Below are 21,779 nucleotides of genomic sequence, written 5' to 3'. Positions count from 1 at the left end.
AAATGGTTCAAATGGCTCTAAGCAGTATGGGACATAACATCTGAGGTCATCAGTCCCCTAGACATAGAACTACTTAAACCTAACTAACGTAAGGACATCACACACATCCGTGCCCGAGGCACGATTCGAACCTGCGGCCGTAGCAGCAGCACGGTTCCCCAGTGCCTAGAACCGCTAGGCCATAGCGGCTGGCAAAAACCATGTCTCAAATAAAAAGAAACCGAGAATTTGTTCAGATTTAGTAGAAACGGAATAACAGCTTCGGTAAGTGAGGAAAGACTTGGAGACGAGAACGGGATACATGCAGTTCCCCATCCTAAGTTTAATCTGAAACTGGTTGAGGTGGGCCTCCATTCACTGATGGTAGCTAATTCTGTCGAGTTGAGACTTATTGTCTTCTCATTGACAAGACGTGCCACAAGTCTCCTTTTCCTGTCGGTTACTAACTTTTTAGGACCAATGATATTATGCCTCTTAACACGGCTGCTAGTGGACACAATTCCTTGTAGATTAGTTACAAAGGTATGTACTAAGGTCTGATCAGGGTAGCTCCAGAAAATAGTCGGTAGTTGCCAACCGCAGGGTGGAACGAATATAATATCATTGAGTAGGAGGTTCCTTGATGGTTAAGAGAGCTGGGCACGCGCAGCAAAAAACCGAGGGATCGGAGGTATGTGCCCAGACGAAGCACACGTGTGCAGACAGCTTTAAGGCAGGAGTCGCCGCTAGGTGCCCGGAGGAAGCGGACGTGTGGTGACAGCTTTAAGGTAGGTCGCGCTCGCTGCCCCAGACCAAACCTTAGCACGTAGATGAGAGAAGATATATAATGATTTGAAATTGGTTTTGTTAGATAATATTCAGAGTTAGGATTTGTATGCCCAAGGTGTGACACAGTAAGCGTTTGGTAAAATTTTTGTGAGAATGTTACGTGCTACGGTGGGTTTTAAAGTTTTAACAATATATATATTTAGATCAACATTGTGTTTCTAACAGCCTGAATCATAATGCAAATCCTTTGCTTAAATTGAATATGAAAATGAGTAGTAGAGTAAAGTTACCCACCAATGAAAGAACCAAGTAAACATCAGGGCAAAAAATTAATTTTCCAGTACCATCTAAATGCCATTGCACAAACGGCATTAATGTCTTAAATTTTATTGCTGAGTCAATAAATGTTGCATTTCTGACAAAATGGAGGAGTGCAAGAAACAATTTTACAGACGCAGTCAGATGCAGGTTTGCTGAATAATTAATTTAGAACAATCTTATCAATGATACTTTCACTGAATAAAAGGATACAATTTTGGTTAGATACTTTCAAGTTGGCTACTCCGCGTTGATACACCAAAAAATCTCACAACTTCCTGATCATACGTACCTCCAAATACGATAGCTCCTTTCTGCCTTTGTGTCACGTCTCCGAGTCGGCCCAACAGTGCCCTGAATCCATACAGGCGATTGGCGTATACTCACCACTTTACTGCCATCACTTCGTCAACTGCAGAGGGTCATAGAACGCTCTGGTCCAGTTCTTCCACAACTATAGCACTTCATTTGGATCAGTATGTGTGGCTTTCGGAGACATCGTTCTACTCTCGACACAGTCATTTTGTTGGAGGCGGAAATAATGTCCCAGTCGAAAATGAAGTTGCATTACGATAGCTTTATACGAATACGAAGTCGGTAGATGTTAAATACATGTACATACAAAGAAATTATTGCAATGTAAGGAAAATTGGTTGATACATTGAAGAGAAAGAGCTTCTGAAATTGAGTAAGTCAATAACACGTTGTTCCACGTCTGGTCCTTGTGCAAGCAATTATTCGGCTTGAGTTTGATTGATAGACATCATAATGATAGCACTTATAATAGTTGGTAAAACTTGGTATTAATTGACCACGCTACTGGTTTCACGGCATTTTCAGGTGCAACAAAAATAATTGCATTAAGTCACCATAGATGAACCGAATTTTCTTAGTCAAGGTATTGCCACTCAGAGAATATTGTCAATATTTAAAAAATCTGTAAAAACGATAGTTTGCTCAGTTAAAACCAAGTTTTACCAGCTATCATTCACCGTGTACTGCAGTATATGAGGATGCTCTACATATAAAGTTGTTCTATTCATAGAGTTGCCGGATGTCCTTCTAGGTACATCGTGCCAAATTTTGTCCTACCGGCGCGTTGGATCGACAAAATTCCGACATGACTGAAGGGTCCTACCAACAATGATCAACTGCGCAGAGATCCGGTGACCTTTCAGGGTAAGGTACGATTTAGCAAACACGAAGATAAGAAGTAGAAAATTTCGCCGTGTGTAGGAGGGTGTTATTGTGTTGAAATGTGAGCCCAGGATCGGTTACCGTGAAGGGCAACAAAACTTGACGTAGACAGTCATCAGTCATCGATGTACCGCTCTGCTACAAGGATGCCCCGGATGAAGTGCAAACGAGTTCTGCTACCAAAAAAAAAAAAAAAAAAAAAAAAAAAATTATTATTTCATTCCATATCATCATTCCTGCTTGTCGGGGCATATAGCGGGATAAAGTCAGTTTGGTACCCCACCGCTGTCTAGCTCTTCTGTAGACACGACTTCGACTTGTGATCTCATTGACTAAAACAAAAATATTATGTTCAGCGAGCTGACCCGCTTGGAACAGAGCCGCGATGACCAACGAAGACCCGTCTGAAGACGCCGCAGATAGTATTGGGATACTAGGCTGATTATCGCACGCACATCATGCGGCCCGACAACTACGATTGGTGGTCTGCCTTGCCATTTGTTTACGTAAGAGAACCCCTTTGTCACCCGCTGCACCCTTACAGCAGACCGATGCGTCAACGATATTCTACTCCTACTTTCTTTGGGCTTCATGGCAATGAATGATACATGTCAGCAAGATAACGCCCGCCTGCACACGGCGAGAGTTTGTATTGTTTATGCTTGCCAAACCCTACCTTGATCTTCAAGGTCGGCGGATCTCGTTCCAATCGAGAACGTTTGGAGAACTATGGGCAGAGCCCTCCAGTAATCTCGGAATTTTGACGATCTAACCCGCCAATTGGTTAGAATGTGGCACGATATCCCGCAGGAGAACATCCAACAATTATCTCAATCAGTACCAAACCGAATGATTGTTTGCAAAAGGGCTAGAGGTGGACCAACGCGTTACTCACTTGCTCAGTTCGGAAGCTGTTTCTCCTGAACAAAGTTTGCATTTTTTCTGAAATTATCTGCGAGGAGATAACGAAACGGAGTGCAGTCTATCATCGACGTGCCTCTGTGCTGTATGGTTGCCGCGTTGCCGCAGATGACCACCAAAGGGGCTTGTTATTAAAAAGAATTGCATCCCAGACCGTTACTCCTTTTTGTCGGGCCGTACATGTACATGTCTGTTGCCCGAGTGGTTCTAGGCCCTTCAGTCCGGAACCGCGCTGCTGCTACGGCCGCAAGTTCGAATCCTGCCTCGGGCATGGATATGTGTGCTGTCCTTAGGTTAGTTACGTTTAAGTAGTTCTAAGTCTATATGGCTGATGACCTCAGTGCTTAGAGCCGTTTGAACCATCACATGTCTGTACAAGCTATTAAAAGAAATTTCAGCGCAGACCATCACTTCTGGCTGTAGGGACATACATTTACATGTCTGTAAATGCTCATCACTTCTACCGGTTTCCGACCCATTCAGATAATTCTTTTACGGTGCGTAGTTTTTTTTTGTATTAGTGTCTACAATTATCTTTCCTACGCAGAAAACACATCATTGGTATCATCTTCGATCTTGTGGTGGCCTAATACTCTTTTTGACAGCATCACGTCTTGGGTCGGCTCCACAAATTTGGCTCCGATAGCGATTACCAATACTCATACTGTCCTACCTCTCCTGACGATTTTGTAGTTATCGTGTCGATAATGCTCTTTCCGAGCGATGGGAACAAGAGAATTCTGTCCCTCAGGGAACTATTTTGAGCTTGAGTCTGTTAGCATAGCCATCAATGGCTTTCCGCCCTCATTTAAGTTTCTCGTTTGATGTTTATTATTATTGGATGACTTTTCTATATTCCACTCCTCCTCTAACCTTGCAACGACCAGTGGTCAGCAGTAATTAACGATATGACTGTTACGAGGAGAGGACGATAACACAGTTTTGAACTTTTCTGCAGAGAAATACGGGGTGTATCAAAAGAAATCGTCCGATTTAGCACGTCTATACTTCTGAAACTAATAAACATACGCAATGAATTTTTGTATTTTGATGAACGACAGAGAAAGTTTTTATCTCATACCTTTCCATACATGTTAAACGCAACGGCCTTGCCACAGTGGATACACCGGTTCCCGTGAGATCACCGAAGTTAAGCACTGTCGGGCGTGGCTGGCACTTGGATGGGTGACCATCAACCACCATGCGCTGTTGCCATTTTTCGGGGTGCACACAGCCTCGTGATGCCAATTGAGGAGCTACTCGACCGAATAGTAGCGGCTCCGGTCAAAGAACACCATCATAACGACCGGGAGAACGGTGAGCTGACCACACGCCCCTCCTATCTGCATCCTCGCTGAGGATGATACGGCGGTCGGATGGTCCCGATGGGCCACTTGTGGCCTGAAGACGGAGTGCTTTCCATACATGTTCAGTATGCCCCCTTGAGACGCACAGCATATGTCATTGCGGTATTCAAATTGTTCCCACACTGCAAAGAGCATGTCTTCAGTTACAGTCGTCCACAGTTGCTGTTATGCGATGTCTCACTTCATTCATTGTTGTTGGTAACGGAGGCACATAAACATAGTTTTTTATAATACCCCACAAGAAATAATCACAAACAGTTAGGGCTGGCGACTTTGGAGGCCAATAATGTAAGGCTGAATCATTTGGTCCAGTGTGTCCGGTTCATCTTTCAGTAATTCTTTGATTTAAAAACCCCGCACTTCCTGATGCCAGTGTGGCTGTGCCCCCGCCTTAATTTACGAGTACCATCCTGTTGGTAAATGAAGTCGCTCTAATCAGCCTAACTGTGAGAAAAGATAGTTCTCAAGCATATCGAGGTATGTCCTTCCTTTAACAGTTCTCTCGTAGAACACAAAACGCTTTCTGTTGTGCCGACACAATTTTTACTAGAACTGAAATGGACGCACATAACGGGAACGATGTAAGACTGGAGAGTTAGCTCTTTCCAATAGTACGTTGTTCACGAACATATCTCAAATAACATAACAGTTATGATTTTTTTTTTTTAAATCGGATGATTATTTTTGATACAGCCTGTACATTTGTGTTAATTTTAATCAATCTTTTCGCCATTTCAATCTGCTCGTTCTTGAAATGAACGACATCGTTCTCAATTTTAAAAGTAAATTGAGATCTATTGCACTCATGTTTGATGAACTGCTGACATGGCTACTGCATTTGAAGAATATAGAAAGCAAAGTTCTGAAGATTAATCAGCATCTGTATTTAAGCTGGTCAGCCTCCTCCCTCCATCCGATCTACTTTAAGACATTCCATACCGTTGTTCGCCCTCCAATAGAGAGACTGCTGAGAAATAGACCACGAGCCTCGATGCCATTCGGGATTCGCGTTCGGAAGGACTTAGTGGCACATAATGCGGACCGAATTTCAGTGCTTCATCGAGGTTGGGGTCTTTCACCAACATGGTTAATAAGGAGTGTAAAACTGATTTTAGGTTTGTCAGTGCACGAAACGATTTATACAGTAGGCTATGTTTTTAAATCTGTTTTACAGAATGTTATCCAAGCACGGCGATTGTCTGGTTGTTTAGATTGAAGTCCTACGCAGGGGAGTTCCATTGGCTGCACTGTGTTATTTCCTGAATATATTCTCAATACTCGATTACCTAATAAATTCACAACGTTTGGCTTTCTTGAGGACGGCAAATACTGTGTCCTGCTGCATGGACTCTGTAAGTACCCTTCATGCCATCTCTCACATGTATCCAACAGAAAAGTATATTAAATTGATCGAGGAAATAATAGTCCACTTATAGTGGTAGGGGATGGTGGTGTCATTGTACTGAGTCTCTGGGCAAATGGTAGTTCAGAGTAATGAAGCAGCAGATGAAAGAGCGGAAAATGCCTGCTTGGGAAATAGAATTTCCGAACGTGCTGCTCCTGTACATTCAGTTTCGCTGTCAAGGAAAAAGGTGTGGTTGGGGCTGAGGAACAACAAGCTTCGTATGGTGAATCCGACACTGCCGTGGTGTTCCTCCTTCTCAGCGCTGTAGAGGAAGGAAGTATTCTTAACGCGTCTTTGGATAGAGCACTGCTCACTGACGCACTGAGTTCTCCTTGAGCGGAGGGAACAACTAGTTCTTATTTTAAGATTATGTGTTGTTCGTTTTAACAGAAAACCTGTAAATTTTTCTTTAAGAAAATATATAGCCTAAGCACATCTGAATATTTGTTAGAGTACTATGTAAAAATGTCTAGTTGGACAATAACGTTTCGAGATTTTTGATACCTCTCCGTATTATGCAATATAAAACTTATGTCCGTCTAAATATTTAGCTGAGTATCGTGTAAATATTCGAAGACAGTTGGCCTCAAGTGATCAAAATTTTTTCCAACAACATTTTCCCTTTATACATTACACTTATATGTTTGTATACCATACGTGTTAAAAACATATATGGATATATAGCCCATATTTGCCCATCTGTTTATCAGAGTATAGCGTAAGATTTTGAATTAAATAAGTCAATAAGTTTTCACGTTTTTTCCTAACAACGTTTAACATCTATGTAATATATGTTACAGCATCAAGTAAAGTTTTAAAGCCTTTGAAGTAAATCGGCGAAGGACTCCTAGAGACTTTTGCTAAAAATTTTGCCCATATATATATATATATATATATATATATATATATATATATATATATATATATATATGGGCACATTCTCTGAAGTATTCTGATTAATTGTTTCATTAATTTTGTCTTTATATATTTGCAAATATATATAAATATAAAGACAAAATTAATGAAGGAATTAATCAGAAAACAACAGAGAATTGGACACACCTGGCGAACACAATTCAGAAAGCAATGCTTTGGGGTCAGCCTCCCAGCAAACGCAAATATAAATGGTGGAATGCGACTTGTGACCAGGAAGTTGAACGAAGAGTTAAGACATGGAAGAAGTTTAGTGGCAACAGAAGAACAGAAACATGGCAGGATTTCCACAATGTCCAAAAGCAATCCTCGAAAGATATTAGAGCAGTGAAAAGGGCTTACGACAAAAATAAGCTAAATGAAATCGAGGAAGACTTCAAGAAAAATAATACGAGTCATTTCTACAGAATATTCAAGGAAATTATAATGGGTTAACAGCATCTAGATATCTGCTTAGGAAGAACAAATGGATCTCTAGGAACAAACATTAAAAAAAATTTCAATGTTCTTATAGGTTACTTTGAGACACTCCTCAACTGTGAGAAACCCAAAGACAAGTTGCACTTCACGAAAACACTACCAAACCCAGACTCGAAGCCGCCTACAATCACAGAGGCAGAGGAGGTTCTGAAGCAACTAAAGAACAACAGAGCCCCAGGGGAAAGTAGCATTATCGCTGAGATGTGGAAACTCGCAGACCAAAATATTACAAAGAAAATTCATAAAATTCTCTTGGAAATATGAAGTACAGAGAAAATTCCACGGGAATGTAAATGCTCACTGATTCACCCATTCCACAAAAAGGGAGGCAGGACAGTTCCTAATAATTACAGAGGGATCTCATTATTACCGGTCACTTACAAAATTCTGTCCAAGGTGTTACTGAACAGGCTTGAACCACAAGTAGATACAAAGTTATGTGAATGCCAGGCAGGGTTCAGAATGGGAAGATCCAGAATTGAACAAATTTGGAGCTTGCGAACACTCTTGAATGTCAGACAGGAAAACAACACTGTAGTTTCATTCAGTGGACCTTAAGGCATATAACTTCATTGACAGGCAGACTCTCTTTGACTCACTAGAAGAACATGGAATAGACGGAAAAACTAGTGCACTGATAGAACTGACGCTGACAGGCACCACATCCAAAATAAAATTTTGGGAGGAATCTCAGAGTCTTTTGAGATACATACAGGGGCCAGACAAGGAGATTGCCTCTCACGACTTCTATTCAACATAGTCCTGGACAAAATTAATAAGCAGTGGGAACTAAAAATAAAAGGAATTCGGTTAGGAAGATCACGTGCAAACAACACAATCATAAATGCCTAGCATTAGCAGATGACTTGGCAATACTCAGTAACAATAGAGAAAAAGCGCAAGAAGAAGCCCTACAATATTTATATGAAGTATCTCCAGAAACAGAGTTACAGATACCATACGAGAAAACACAGTACATGGAAAGAAAGAACAACAATACACAACTCATGCACACAAAATACGGATGAGTTAACAGAGTGGAAAAATTCAAGTATCTTGGAGAATACATAGAAATAGGACTACAAACAAGGCATCCAATGCAGAACGAGCGGAAAAACTTCAGAAAGCGTACAAACTTACATGGACGTACTGCAATAAGAGAAACATCTGAAAACAGGTGAAACTAACGCACTACAATACAGTTGTACTACCACAAGCCCTCTATGCATCAGAAACGACCACAATCGGGGCATGAGGCATCACAGAGACACATAAGATAGAACGTAAAATCCTTCGAAAAATTATTGGAGCAATACATAGAGATGGTGTGTGGATGAAGTTGCCAACCAAAGAACTGTACAAAGATACAGACAGACTCACACACATAATCAGATAACGTCAGTTAACATTCTTTGGGCACATGCACAGACTGAACAACACCAGACTCACTATGAGGATTTTTGATGTAGTCAACACCTCAATAAAAAAAACAACTGGTTTCATGCAATAAAAGAAGGCCTAAAACAAGCAGGAGTGAATAAAGAAATGATAGACGAAAGAGACCAATTCAGAAACAAAATTATGAACATGTAATTTGAAGTTACAGAAAGGGAGAGACCGGGGAAAATATGGACAGAACAAAGAGAACACGAACAGAGTAAAAGAATAAAGAGGTTTTGGGAAGAGAAAAAGAAGAAGACATCATAAATTGAATAATCAGGTAATATTCAAGTTCATTCACTGTCTTAACGTTATTACGAAATTGAAGAAAAGTTCCTGACCGATTTACTGCTAATTTTCGGGCAAGCAGTACAATATATATATATATATATATTCATAACAACGTTAAACAGTATCATGTCTTTAGATACTAGTAGTAGTAATACGGATAAGTCATATTTAGAAGTATCTTTTTAATTTTTAAAATTGTTTCAATGGATTGAGGTTTCTGGAACAATGATATCATGGAAATCTGGTTAGCAAAATTTCTCGTAGATGAATGCTAGTGCAGGAATTGTGATGACGCCGCAGATCCGTCCCGCGGGCGCTGGACTGGTTCACGTGGCTGTCGTGGTTCCGGTTCGGCAACGAGGCGATGTTCATCAACCAGTGGGCGGGAGTGCAGCACATCGACTGCTCCGGCGCCGTCAACGACACCTGCCCCTCCAGCGGCCACATCGTGCTCGAAATGTTCGACTTCAACGAGGTCAGTGCATTCTGCGTTTGCACCACTCGAGATCTGCACGTTCCTACAGGCTCTTGTCCACTGTAATTGGCGAGTAAGGAAAGCTGCAAGAACGCTGTGAGTGCATGGAAACATCTGGAGTAAAATTAATATATTGCTTGCGTAAATAATTTTAAAATACCCCCAACAACAACATTATGTAGAACAAAAAACAAACAACAGCTGTATTGCAACCATTTCTTATTAATTTTTCTTTCAGCTACCAGTTTCGGCACTTCACCGGTGCCACCCTCAGGCCCCTGTATTTTAGAACATCAAAAAGAATATACAATAAGGTTACAAAAGTAGTGGAATACCTCCTAATACCATGTCGGGCCTCATTTTGCCCAGCGCAGTGTAGCAAATTGCTGTGGCATGAGCTCAACAAGTAAGTTCCCTGCAGAAATACTGAACCATGCTCCGTCTAAAGCCGCCAAAAATTGCACAAGTGTCATGCTGAATTTTCTGCACCAACTGACCTCTCGGCTACGTCCCATAAATACTCGATGGGTTTCATGGCAAGATATCCATATGGTCAAATCATTCACTCGAATTGTTCAGATCGTTCTTCCAGCCAATCGCGAACAATTGTGGCCCGGTGACATGGCGCATTGTCACCCACAAAAATTACATCGTTGCTTGGGGACGTGAAGTCCACGAATGGCTGAAAAGGTCTCCAAGTGGCCGAACATACTATTTTCAGACATTGATCGATTCAGCTCCATTTAAACGCAGCCCACACCATTATGGAACCACCTCAGCTTGCACAATGCCTTGTTGACAATTTGCGTCCATGGATTCGTGTGGTCTGCGTCACAATCGAAACCTACCATCAGCTCTTAGCAGGTGAAGGTGGGATACACGTGAGCTGGCCGCGGTTCACCAGTAACCTAGGGTCCAATCGATATGGTTACGAAATCAGGAGAGGCAACGCAGTCGATGTCGTTCTGTTAACAATGGCATTCGCGTCGGTCGTGTGCTGCCATAGCACATTAATGCCCAAAATTCTCCGTCATACGTGCCACATTGATTGCTGCTCCTATTTCTCGCAGTCTTACTTGTCTGTTAATCTTGACAATTCCAGGCAAACGCCGCTGATCTCGGTCGTTATGTGAAGGCCGCGACCACTGCGTTGCCCGCGGTGAGAGCTAATGCTTGAAATTTGATATTACTGGCAGATTCGTGACACTGTGTATCCCTGAATATTGAATTCCCTAATGATTTCCGAAATGGGATGTCCCAAGCGTCTAGATCCACTTACTATTCCGTGTTCAAAGTCTGTTAATTCTCGTCGTGTGGCTACAATCACGTCAGAAACCTTTTTACATGAAATACGTGAGTACAAATGACAGATCCGCCAATTTACTGCCCTTTTGTTCCTTGTTTTCACGATATTACCATCATTTGTATCCGTGCCTATCGCTAGCCCGTGACTTTTGTCACCTCAGCGTAATGTGTATCTGATACATAACACAAGATAATTATACAGATTCAAATCAATACCAGTAAAGCTCTTTGTTGCACATTTTGCGTTGTTTACCTCCTTTGCTGGTCCTGCTTTGTAGCTGTATTAGTATCTTCTGTTTTACACCAGACACACACTGTATACTTGTTGATGTTCTAACATAAGGGACCTGAGGACGGCACCAGTGAAGTGCGTAAACGGGTAGCATAAAGAAAAATAAGCAGTAACTGATTGACCTAAGGCTGTTATTGGTTTTGTTCTACATACTGTTCGATCAGCGACAGTCTCGAGTCCGTGGAGGGTCCAAGAACAGCCAACAACATCCGTCTGACCACGAAAGTTGAAATATATTTTCTGGTAAACCTTCTTGGATGTAAGGTCGTGGTCCATGAAACTCTTCAGCTCCTAACGTTTCGTCCAGAGCTGCGCTGGACGAAACGTTAGGAGCTGAAGAGTTTCATGGACCACGACCTTACATCCCGGAAGGTTTACCAGAAGATATGTCATCCGGTCGTGAAAGCCTTCATACTTTGAAATACATTGTTACCTCTCCTATGGCAATCAGGTATACAGAGAGTGAAAATCAGTGAAATGGTTATCGTTGGGCTACGTGTGATACAAAAGAAAAGATCAAAGTATATGCTTCTGTATTTATGAAAAAAAGTCTGCACAGGTATTCAGACCCAGTCTCCATCTTATGTAAGTGTTTGCTGTTGACACTATACCTTGCAGGACTATAATATTAACCCCAGATACCGAGCTGTATCCTCCACATTCACGCTGACCGTTATTCATGGTGTACAAAAATATGTCACAAACTTTAAGGACATATTACTGTCATGTTATCATTAGAAAAAGTTCATATGGACATGGATCCAAAAATCCTTCGTTAGAGATGTTCGAAAGGTTTTATTGTTTATGGCACAAAAATGCAACATTTACCAAACCCATTTACTTATATGAAAGGATTTGTTGTTCATGGTTAACAAATTACACAGTTACCAAACACAATGGAAAGTAGCCGCATGTTTGCTGTCATGGGGCCCTTAACTGATGTATAAGTTACAGGACTAAATCACTACGTTATGCAAATCACACCCAAGGGCTTTATATTTAATCGGTACGGGGTGTGTACCGTAGTCTTCTAATGGCCCTGCTCTAAATCCCTTATGGAGTGACTAGTGTCCCATACATTTCATTCATTAACTAAATTGATCAAAGTTTCCCTCCAGAAATGATGATGGGAAAGGATTCTGGTGAGTGTGACTGATTAGCAGATAAATACCATCCCAAAAATTACAATTACATTTATTTTCTTTAAATGGCCACAAAATGTATCATGAATTCGAACAAGGAACCATCATGTATATGAACGCAAGCCAAACATGTAAGCAGTCCTCATGTGACAGACGTATTCGCAAGAACCTAGTATAAACGGCACTGCATGGAATCTAGTGTGCTTGTCTACTATGAGACTAAGAAAGCAAAAACAACAGATGAAAGGCATAATATCGATAAACAAATGGGTAATCAATTACAGTTCCACGATATCACCTAAGCAGGCAAAGTCGTTCTACAGCTTCAACAGCTGGGAAACCTGGGTGGTTAAAAAGTTAACTGAAACTCTACATGTCGCAACTGGGAAAGTAGCAGTGCTGCAAGTGCTAATAGAAAGCAATGAATATCAATTCGTTATAGGCACTGATAGCTGGCTAACTCCGCAGATACGTCCTGCCAAAATTTTCGCTAAGGACCAAACAGTGTTTAGAAAGGATAAGCTGCATACAGCTGGTGGTGGCGTGTTTTGTTGCTGTTAGAAGTAGTTTATGTTGTAGCGAAATTTTTGTAGATAGTTCCTGTGAGCTAGTGTGGGTAGAGGTCATTCTTGGAACCGCAATAAAATAATTGGATCCCTTTACCGACCACCCACGTTAGGTAATACTATTGCTCAAAGGTTCGAAGAGAACATGAGGTAATTTCAAACACGTACCCGACTCATACAATTATAGTTGATAGTGACTTCAACTTACCCTCGATATGGTGGCAGAAATACATATTTAAATCCGGAGGCATGCATGATACATCATCTGAAATTGTGCTAATCGCATTCCGTGAAAATTATTTCGAGCTATTAGTTCATGAGCTGAACTGAATGCTGATCGGTTGTGAAAACACACTTGACCTCTTAGCAACAAATAATCCGAACTGACAACAAGCATCAAAACGGATGCAGGGATTAGTGAACAAAGATTTGTCGTAGCGATAACGAAAACTGTTATTTCCAAATCCCCCAAATATAAACGAAAAATATATATGTTTAAAGAAGCAGATAAAAATTCGCTTAAAGCCTTCTTAAAAGACAGTTTCCACTCCTTCCAAAATAACAATGTGAATGTAGACCAGATGTGGCTTGAATTCAAAGAACTTGTATCGACAGAAATTGAGAGCTTTATACCTAATGATTTAACAATGACGGAACTGATTCCCCACGGTATTACTGTATGATTAAATGATGATGGCATCCTCTTGGGTAAAATATTCCGGAGGTAAAATAGTCCCCCATTCGGATCTTCGGGCGGGAAATACTCAAGAGGACGTCGTTATCAGGAGAAAGAAAACTGGCGTTCTACGGATCGGAGCGTGGAATGTCAGATCCCTTAATCGGGCAGGTAGGTTAGAAATTTAAAAAGGGAAATGAATAAGTTGAAGTTAGATATAGTGGGAATTAGTGAAATTCGGTGGCAGGAGGAACAAGACTTTTGGTCAGGTGAATACAGGGTTATAAATACAAAATCAAATCGGGGTAATGCAGGAGTAGGTTTAATAATGAATAAAAAATAGGAGTGCGGGTAAGCTACTACCAACAGCATAGTGAACGCATTATTGTGGCCAAGATAGACATGAAGCCCATGCCCACTACAGTAGTACAAGTTTATATGGCAACTAGCTCTGCAGATGATGAAGAAATTGATGAAATGTATGATGAGATAAAAGAAATTATTCAGGTAGTGAATGGAGACGAAAATCTAATAGTCATGGGTGACTGGAATTCGTCAGTAGGAAAAGGGAGAGAAGGAAACATAGTAGGTGAATATGGATTGGGGGGAAGAAATGAAAGAGGAAGCCGCCTTGTAGAATTTTGCACAGAACATAACTTAATCATAGCTAACACTTGGTTCAAGAATCATAAAAAATGGTTGTGTACCTGGAAGAATCCTGGAGATACTAAAAGGTATCAGATAGATTATATAATGGTAAGACAGAGATTTAGGAACCAGGTTTTAAATTATAAGACATTTCCAGCGGCAGATGTGGATTCTGACCACAATCTATTGGTTATGAACTGCAGATTGAAACTGAAGAAACTGCAAAAAGGTGGGAATTTAAGGAGATGGGACCTGGATAAACTGAAACAACCAGAGGTTGTAGAGAGTTTCAGGGAGAGCATAAGGGAACAATTGACAGGAATGGGGGAAAGAAATACAGTAGAAGAAGAATGGGTAGCTCTGAGGGATGAAGTAGTGAAGGTAGCAGAGGATCAAGTAGGTAAAAAGACGAGGGCTAATAGCAATCCTTGGGTAACAGATGAAATATTGAATTTAATTGATGAAAGGAGAAAATATAAAAATGCAGTAAATGAAGCAGGCAAAAAGGAATACCAACGTCTCAAAAATGAGATCGACAGGAAGTGCAAAATGGCTAAGCAGGGATGGCTAGACGACAAATGTAAGGATGTAGAGGCTTGTCTCACTAGGGGTAAGATAGATACTGCCTACAGGAAAATTAAAGAGGCCTTTGGAGAGAAGAGAACCACTTGTATGAATATCAAGAGCTCAGATGGAAACCCAGTTCTAAGCAAAGAAGGGAAGGCAGAAATGTGCAAGGAGTATATAGAGGGTTTATACAAGGGCGATGTACTTGAGGACAATATTATGGAAATGGAAGAGGATGTAGATGAAGACGTCATGGGAGGTAAGATACTGCGTGAAGAGTTTGACAGAGCACTGGAAGACCTAAGTCAAAACAAGGCCCCGGGAGTAGACAACATTCCATTAGAACTACTGATGGCCTTGGGAGAGCCAGTCATGACAAAACTCTACCATCTGGTGAGCAAGATGTATGAGACAGGCGAAATAACCTCAGACTTCAAGAAGAATATAATAATTCCAATCCCAAAGAAAGCAGGTGTTGACAGATGTGAAAATTACCGAACTATCAGTTTAATAAGTCACAGCTGCAAAATACTAACGCGATTTCTTTACAGACGAATGGAAAAACTGGTAGAAGCGGACCTCGGGGAAGATCAGGTTGGATTCCGTAGAAATGTTGGAACACGTGAGGCAATACTAACCTTACGACTTATCTTAGAAGAAAGATTACGAAAAGGCAAACCTACGTTTCTAGCATTTGTAGACTTAGAGAAAGCTTTTGACAATGTTAACTGGAATACTCTCTTTCAAATTCTGAAGGTGGCAGGGGTAAAATACAGGGAGCAAAAGGCTATTTAGAATTTTTACAGAAACCAGGTGGCAGTTATAAGAGTTAGGGCATGAAAGGGAAGCAGTGGTTGGGAAAGGAGTGAGACAGGGTTGTAGCCTATCCCCGATGGTATTCAATCTGTGTTTTGAGCAAGCAATAAAGGAAACAAAAGAAAAGTTCGGAGTAGGTATTAATATCCATGGAGAAGAAATAAAAACTTTGAGCTTCGCCGATGACATTGTAATTCTGTCAGAGACAGCAAAGGACTTGGAAGAGCAGTTGAACGGAATGGACAATGTCTTGAAAGGAGGATATAAGATGAACATCAACAAAAGAAAAACGAGGATAATGGAATGTAGTCAAATTAAATCGGGTGTTGCTGAGGGAATTAGATTAGGAAATGAGACACTTAAAGTAGTAAAGGAGTTTTGCTATTTAAGGAGTAAAATAACTGATGATGGTCGAAGTAGAGAAGATATAAAATGTAGACTGGCAATGGCAAGGAAATCGTTTCTGAAGAAGAGAAATTTGTTAACATCGAGTATAGATTTAAGTGTCAGGAAGTCGTTTCTGAAAGTATTTGTATGGAGTGTAGCCATGTATGGAAGTGAAACATGGACGGTAACTAGTTTGGACAAGAAGAGAATAGAAGCTTTCGAAATGTGGTGCTACAGAAGAATGCTGAAGATAAGGTGGGTAGATCATGTAACTAATGAGGAGGTACTGAATAGGATTGGGAAGAAGAGATGTTTGTGGCACAACTTGACTAGAAGAAGGGATCGGTTGGTAGGACATGTTCTGAGGCATCAAGGGATCACAAATTTAGCATTGGAGGGCAGCGTGGAGGGTAAAAATCGTAGAGGGAGACCAAGAGATGAATACACTAAGCAGATTCAGAAGGATGTAGGTTGCAGTAGATACTGGGAGATGAATAACCTTGCACAGGATAGAGTAGCATGGAGAGCTGCATCAAACCAGTCTCAGGACTGAAGACCACAACAACAACATAAAACATGTCAGAACACTGTTGTAGAAACAACGAAAAAGCATGCCCAACTTAAAGGAACGCAAAACCCCAAGATTGGCGATTTTTTACAGAAGCTCGAAATTCAGTGCGGACTGCAATGTGATATGCTTCTAATAGTTTCTGCATCGAAGCTTGCCCTGAAACCTGTCAGAATGGCCAAAGAGATTCTTGTCGTATGAAAAGTGTGCTAGCGTTAAGACAAAGTCAATGCCTTCTCTGAGCGATAGTAATGGAAATACTATTCATAACAGTGCTCCTAAAGCAAGGTTACTAAACACGCCTTCAGAAAGTCCTCCGCCAAAGAAAACGAAGTGAATACTTCAGAATTATAATCAAGAACAGCTGCCAACATGAGTAATTTGGATGTAGATATCCTCGGAGTAGCGAAGCAACTTTAATCACCTAATAGATGCAAGTCTTCCGGTCCAGACTGTGTGCCAATTACGTTCGTTTCAGAGTATGCTGATGCAATAGCTCTATACTTAATAATCATTTATCAGTTAGGTTCCTTTCAGAGTATACTGATGCAATAACTCCATACTTAACAATCATATACAACCGATCGCTCGACGAAATATCCGAACCCAAAGACTGGAAAGTTGCACAAGTCACACTGATATTAAAGAAAGTCAGTAGGGGTATCGAGACCGCTACGGCCGCAGGTTCGAATCCTGCCTCGGGCATGGATGTGTGTGATGTCCGTAGGTTAGTTAGGTTTAACTAGTTCTAAGTTGTAGGGGACTAATGACCTCAGCAGTTGAGTCCCATAGTGCTCAGAGCCATTTGAACCATTTCAATAGGGGTATCCACTGTATTACAGCTCATATGATGATGAGCGTTATGCAGAAGGATTCTGGAACACATATTGTGTTCGAACAGTATGAAGTATTTCGAAAAGAACGGTCTATTGGCACAACGTCAAAACGGATTTAGAAAACATCATTCTTGTGAAACACCACTAGCCCTGTACTCACACTATGTGTTCAGTGCTATCGACAAATGGTTTCCAGGCTTTATGCACGATACCTCTCAGCTGGCTTGTAATAAGATTGCTTGCTTACGGAATATCGTCTCAGTTATTGAGGTTGTGGTTTATAGTCCGAAGACTGATTTGATGCAGCTCTCCATGTTACCCTATCCTGTGCAAGCTTCTTCATCTCCAAGTAATTACTGCAACCTACATACTTCTGAATCTGCTTACTGTATTCATCCCTTCATCTTTCGCTATGATTTTTACTCCCCACAGTTCACTCTAGTACTAAACTGGTGACCCATTGATATCTCAGAATAGGTCCTACCCACCCGATCCCTTCTTTTAGCCATGTTGTAGCATAAATTTGTTTGTTCCCCAGTTCAGTTCAGTACTTCCTCACCGGTTACATGATCTACCCATCTTATCTTCAGCATTACTGTGCAGCTCTACTTTTCAAAACTTCTATTGTCTTCTTGTCTGAACCTTTTCGCGTCCATGTTTGAGTTCCATATATGGCTACAGTTCATAAAAAAACTTCCAGAAAAGGCTTCGTGACACTTAAATCTATACTTGATGTTAACAAGTTCTTCTTCTTTAGAAACGCTTTTTTCGCCATTGCTAGTCAACATTTTATATCCTCTCTCTCCCGGCCAACATCAGTTATTTTTCTGCCAAATACCAAAACTTATCTACTAGTTTAAGTGTCTCGTTTCCGAATGTAATTTCTTCAGCAACGTCTGATATAATTTGACCACATTCCATTACTCTTTTGTTGCTTTTCTTGAAATTCAGCTCACATCCTACTTTAAAGTCCCAGTCCAGTCTGACCAGTGCGACAGGATTCGTGATTTCCTGTCAGAGAGTTCATAGTTCGTAGTAATTGGCGGAAAGTCAGCGATTGAAACAGAAGTAATTTCTGGTGATCCGAAAAGTGGTCTTATAGACATCTGGCTGCTCCTTATCTATAGAAACGATTTAGGAGACAATCTGAGCAGCTGCCTTACGTTGTCTGCAGATGATGCTGTCGTGTATTGTCTTGCAAAGTCGTCAGAAAATAAGTACAAAACTATTTAGATAAGGTATCTGTATGGTGCGTAAAGTGGGAATTGACCCTAAATAATGAAAATTCCTCTATATCAGTGCTAAAAGGAATCCGTTAAACTTCGGTTGAACGGTAAATCAGTTATATCTAAATGCCGTAAATTCAACAAAATACCTAGCAATTGCAAAAAATGCTCTGAGTACTATGGAACTTAACATCTGAGGTCATCAGTCCCCTAGAACTTAGAACTACTTATATCTAACTAACCTAAGGACATCACACACATCCATGCCCGATGCAGGATTCGAACCAGTGACCGTATAGTGGTTGCGCGGTTCCAGACTGAAGCGCCTAGAACCGCTCGGCCACACCAGCCGGCCTAGCAATTGCAGTTACGAACAAGTTAAATTGGAAAGATCACAACAACAACAAATATGTTGTGCGGATGGCGAACCAAAGACTGCGTTTTATTGGCAGGACAGTTAGAAGATGCAACAGAACTGTTAAAGAGGCTTCCTAAACTACTATTGTCCGTCCTCTTTAGGAGTGCTGCTGCGGGTGCGGGATCCTTAGCAGATAAGATTAACAGAGTACATCGCGAAAATTCAGTGACGAGCAGCACGTTTTGTGTTATCGAGAAATAGGGGAGAGAGAGCCACGGATATGATACAGGGTTTGGGAAGGGCACTATTAAAGGCATTTCCTTTTGCGGCGGGATCTTCTCAGGAAATTTCAGTCACCAACTTTCTCCTCCGAAAGCGAAAATATTTTGTTGGCGGTGACCTACGAAGGGAAAAACTACCATTGGAATATAATAAGGGTAACCAGAATCGCTCGGAAAGTTATACGTGTGCGTATTTTCCGGGCACTGTTCGACAGTGGAGTAACAGAGAATTATTGTGAATGTGGTTCGATGTCTTCTTTGCCAGGCACATAAGAGTGATTCGCCTAGTAGCCACGAGGGTGGAGATGTGTTACCGACAGTTCGGCGCAAGGCGGCGAGCTGATGACGGCTGCTACTCGTGGTCGTTGGGATGCATAGAGATGAGTTCCGCCTTGGAGGTCGATCGAAGCACGTGCACGAAAACAACTAGGTGTTTGTCCGGTTGGCCGGACGAGTGAAACGACGGATGAAATTACTCTGCAGCAAGGGCGGCAAAGTACGCGACCGACTCCTATGGCGGTCAGAAACAAACTCTCTCTTCCACCCCGCGCCCAGAGAGCGACAGCTCTGCCTGTAAAGAACTAGACTAATCGCCGCAGATAAACAAAGCTTTCGAGCACTGCGACCTTAGAACAAATTAGTATAGACTCCCACAACCGTACTCTGTCAACAGGTTGGCGACAATACCGCTCCTTCCCGCCAGTGCCCGACGGTGTTTGTAAATGTGTTCAGCCATAACAGTCGAGCAGCCCATCACAGCTTCCGCCACAACTTTGCGTGGGAACCTTTCTAGCGGCGGGTGCCAACGGAATCAGATTATTTAATTAATACGGTGCTACGTATGGCGCCGTTCGGCCGGCTGTTCTGTGGAGATCGACGATCATTTCTTCGAGACGTCCGAAACCATAGAACAAATGTGGCACCAAGATGGCGCGTTCCTGCCGAAAACTTTAGGTTTTCGGAAGAAAACGGCCTCCAGCCGTAGTAAAAATAGCGAGTGTCGGTCTGTCTGGCCCTGAGACCCCTCATCAAAAGAAAAAGCCGCCAGCTAAGGGTCGAGGCTCTGTCTGCGATTCCCAGTGACCGGATATTCCTCTCAACTTCTGACCGTTCACTGCTGTTGTTATTGGCCTCCTCATAGCCCAAAAGTTCTCACTTGTCTCCAACATGAAATGAACAGAATTACAATATGCCTCCATTCCACTCCCGATCATTTACATGCCGGTACATAGCATCCGATTGTCAACTTTGCATCACGGTGTAACACAGTAGCGAAATGACATTACTTTGCGCGCATGCAAATTCAGTGGTTAGAAATGCAAATTTTCCACTAACCCAGTGACTGCATTAACACTTCATCTAAATGGCCACCTGTGAGACGTTACATGCGCTGCTTTCTGCCTTTAGTCACCGTACTTCTTACTTTCTCTGCGCATGAAGTTAACAGCTCTTGCCAGCGTAGCTTCCATCGAGTACACACCGCCTCACTCTCTAGGCACCGCTCTTTCCTCATAAGTCCAGTGTCCATCCGTCTCCGTGCGTCAGCCCCCTCCCCTCTCAACCAACGATCCTCCTTCTTTCAAAGCTCACCCTCTCCACAGTTAACAACTTTCCTCCTCAGATGTCTTCCACATACATAAGCAAGGCAGTCCAGCGAACACTGATCAGCTAATACAGACCTAAATCACAAGTACAGGGCGCAATATTTGTGTATAAGAGCTCCTCAGCCTTCCAGAGGTCTGTTACTACCACATACCTGGGGTGTCCAGTGCTGAGAGAACATTACAATGCGAAACTATGTTGACAGACTTCAGCCTTATGCTCACTGCAAGACTTCACAGCATGTTACTTGGGTATATTTGCAGGGCGACTTCATGTGCGACATCATCGGCCTGGTGTGCCTGGTGGTCAGCTTCAGGCTGTTGGCAGTGCTCATCCTGACGCTGAGGGCGAAGCGCGGCTGCAGCTGAGAGACGAAAGAAACCTGACAACCACCAGCACCAGCTGCATCACTGCGGCCCGTACCAGCACTGTGACTGGCTTCTGTGCTATCACGTGTGGACCGGAGCAGTCGAAGCTGCCACTATGGCACATTCCGTGTATAACCTGTATTTTGATAAAAAGTAATGTACACAACCTGATTCTGACATTTATGTGCAATAAAAACTGACTGAGAGCTCACTTTACACAGTACGATCGTGTTGTCAATTTTCAAAGAGCACACCGAGGTGACGAAACTCACGAGAAAGCGATATGCACAAATACAGATGGCTGTAGTATCGCGTACACAAGGTACAAAAGGACAGTGCATTGGCGGAGCTGTCATTTGTATCCATGTTCAAAGGTTTTAGACTTGTTTATGGAGGCACGACGGAAATTAACAGACCGTGAAAGCGGAATGATAGTTTGAGCTAGATACATGAGACATTTAACTTCGGTTTTGGTTAGGGAATTATATATTCTGAGGTCCACAGTGTCAAGAGTGTGGCACGAATACGAAATTTCAAGCAGTACCT

The 21,779-nt window shown here is 41.9% G+C and overlaps 1 protein-coding gene across 1 annotated transcript in view; it reads left to right on the top strand.

Moving 5' to 3' along the window:
- LOC126474286 (protein white-like) overlaps window positions 1-21,453 on the top strand; it is a 237,604-nt gene extending 216,151 nt beyond the window's left edge. The window contains exons 11-12 of the mRNA XM_050101750.1: window positions 9,421-9,595; window positions 21,129-21,453. Of these exons, the coding sequence (XP_049957707.1) occupies window positions 9,421-9,595; window positions 21,129-21,233 (280 nt within the window). The 3' untranslated portion in view covers window positions 21,234-21,453. The remainder of the gene's footprint in view (window positions 1-9,420; window positions 9,596-21,128) is intronic.
- Window positions 21,454-21,779: the final 326 nt, after the last annotated feature.

The sequence above is a fragment of the Schistocerca serialis genome, chromosome 4 (assembly GCF_023864345.2).
Source record: "Schistocerca serialis cubense isolate TAMUIC-IGC-003099 chromosome 4, iqSchSeri2.2, whole genome shotgun sequence".
Classification (NCBI taxonomy): domain Eukaryota; kingdom Metazoa; phylum Arthropoda; class Insecta; order Orthoptera; family Acrididae; genus Schistocerca; species Schistocerca serialis.
Note: the sequence above shows the minus strand (reverse complement) of the source record. Positions and strands in the feature narration are given on the sequence as shown.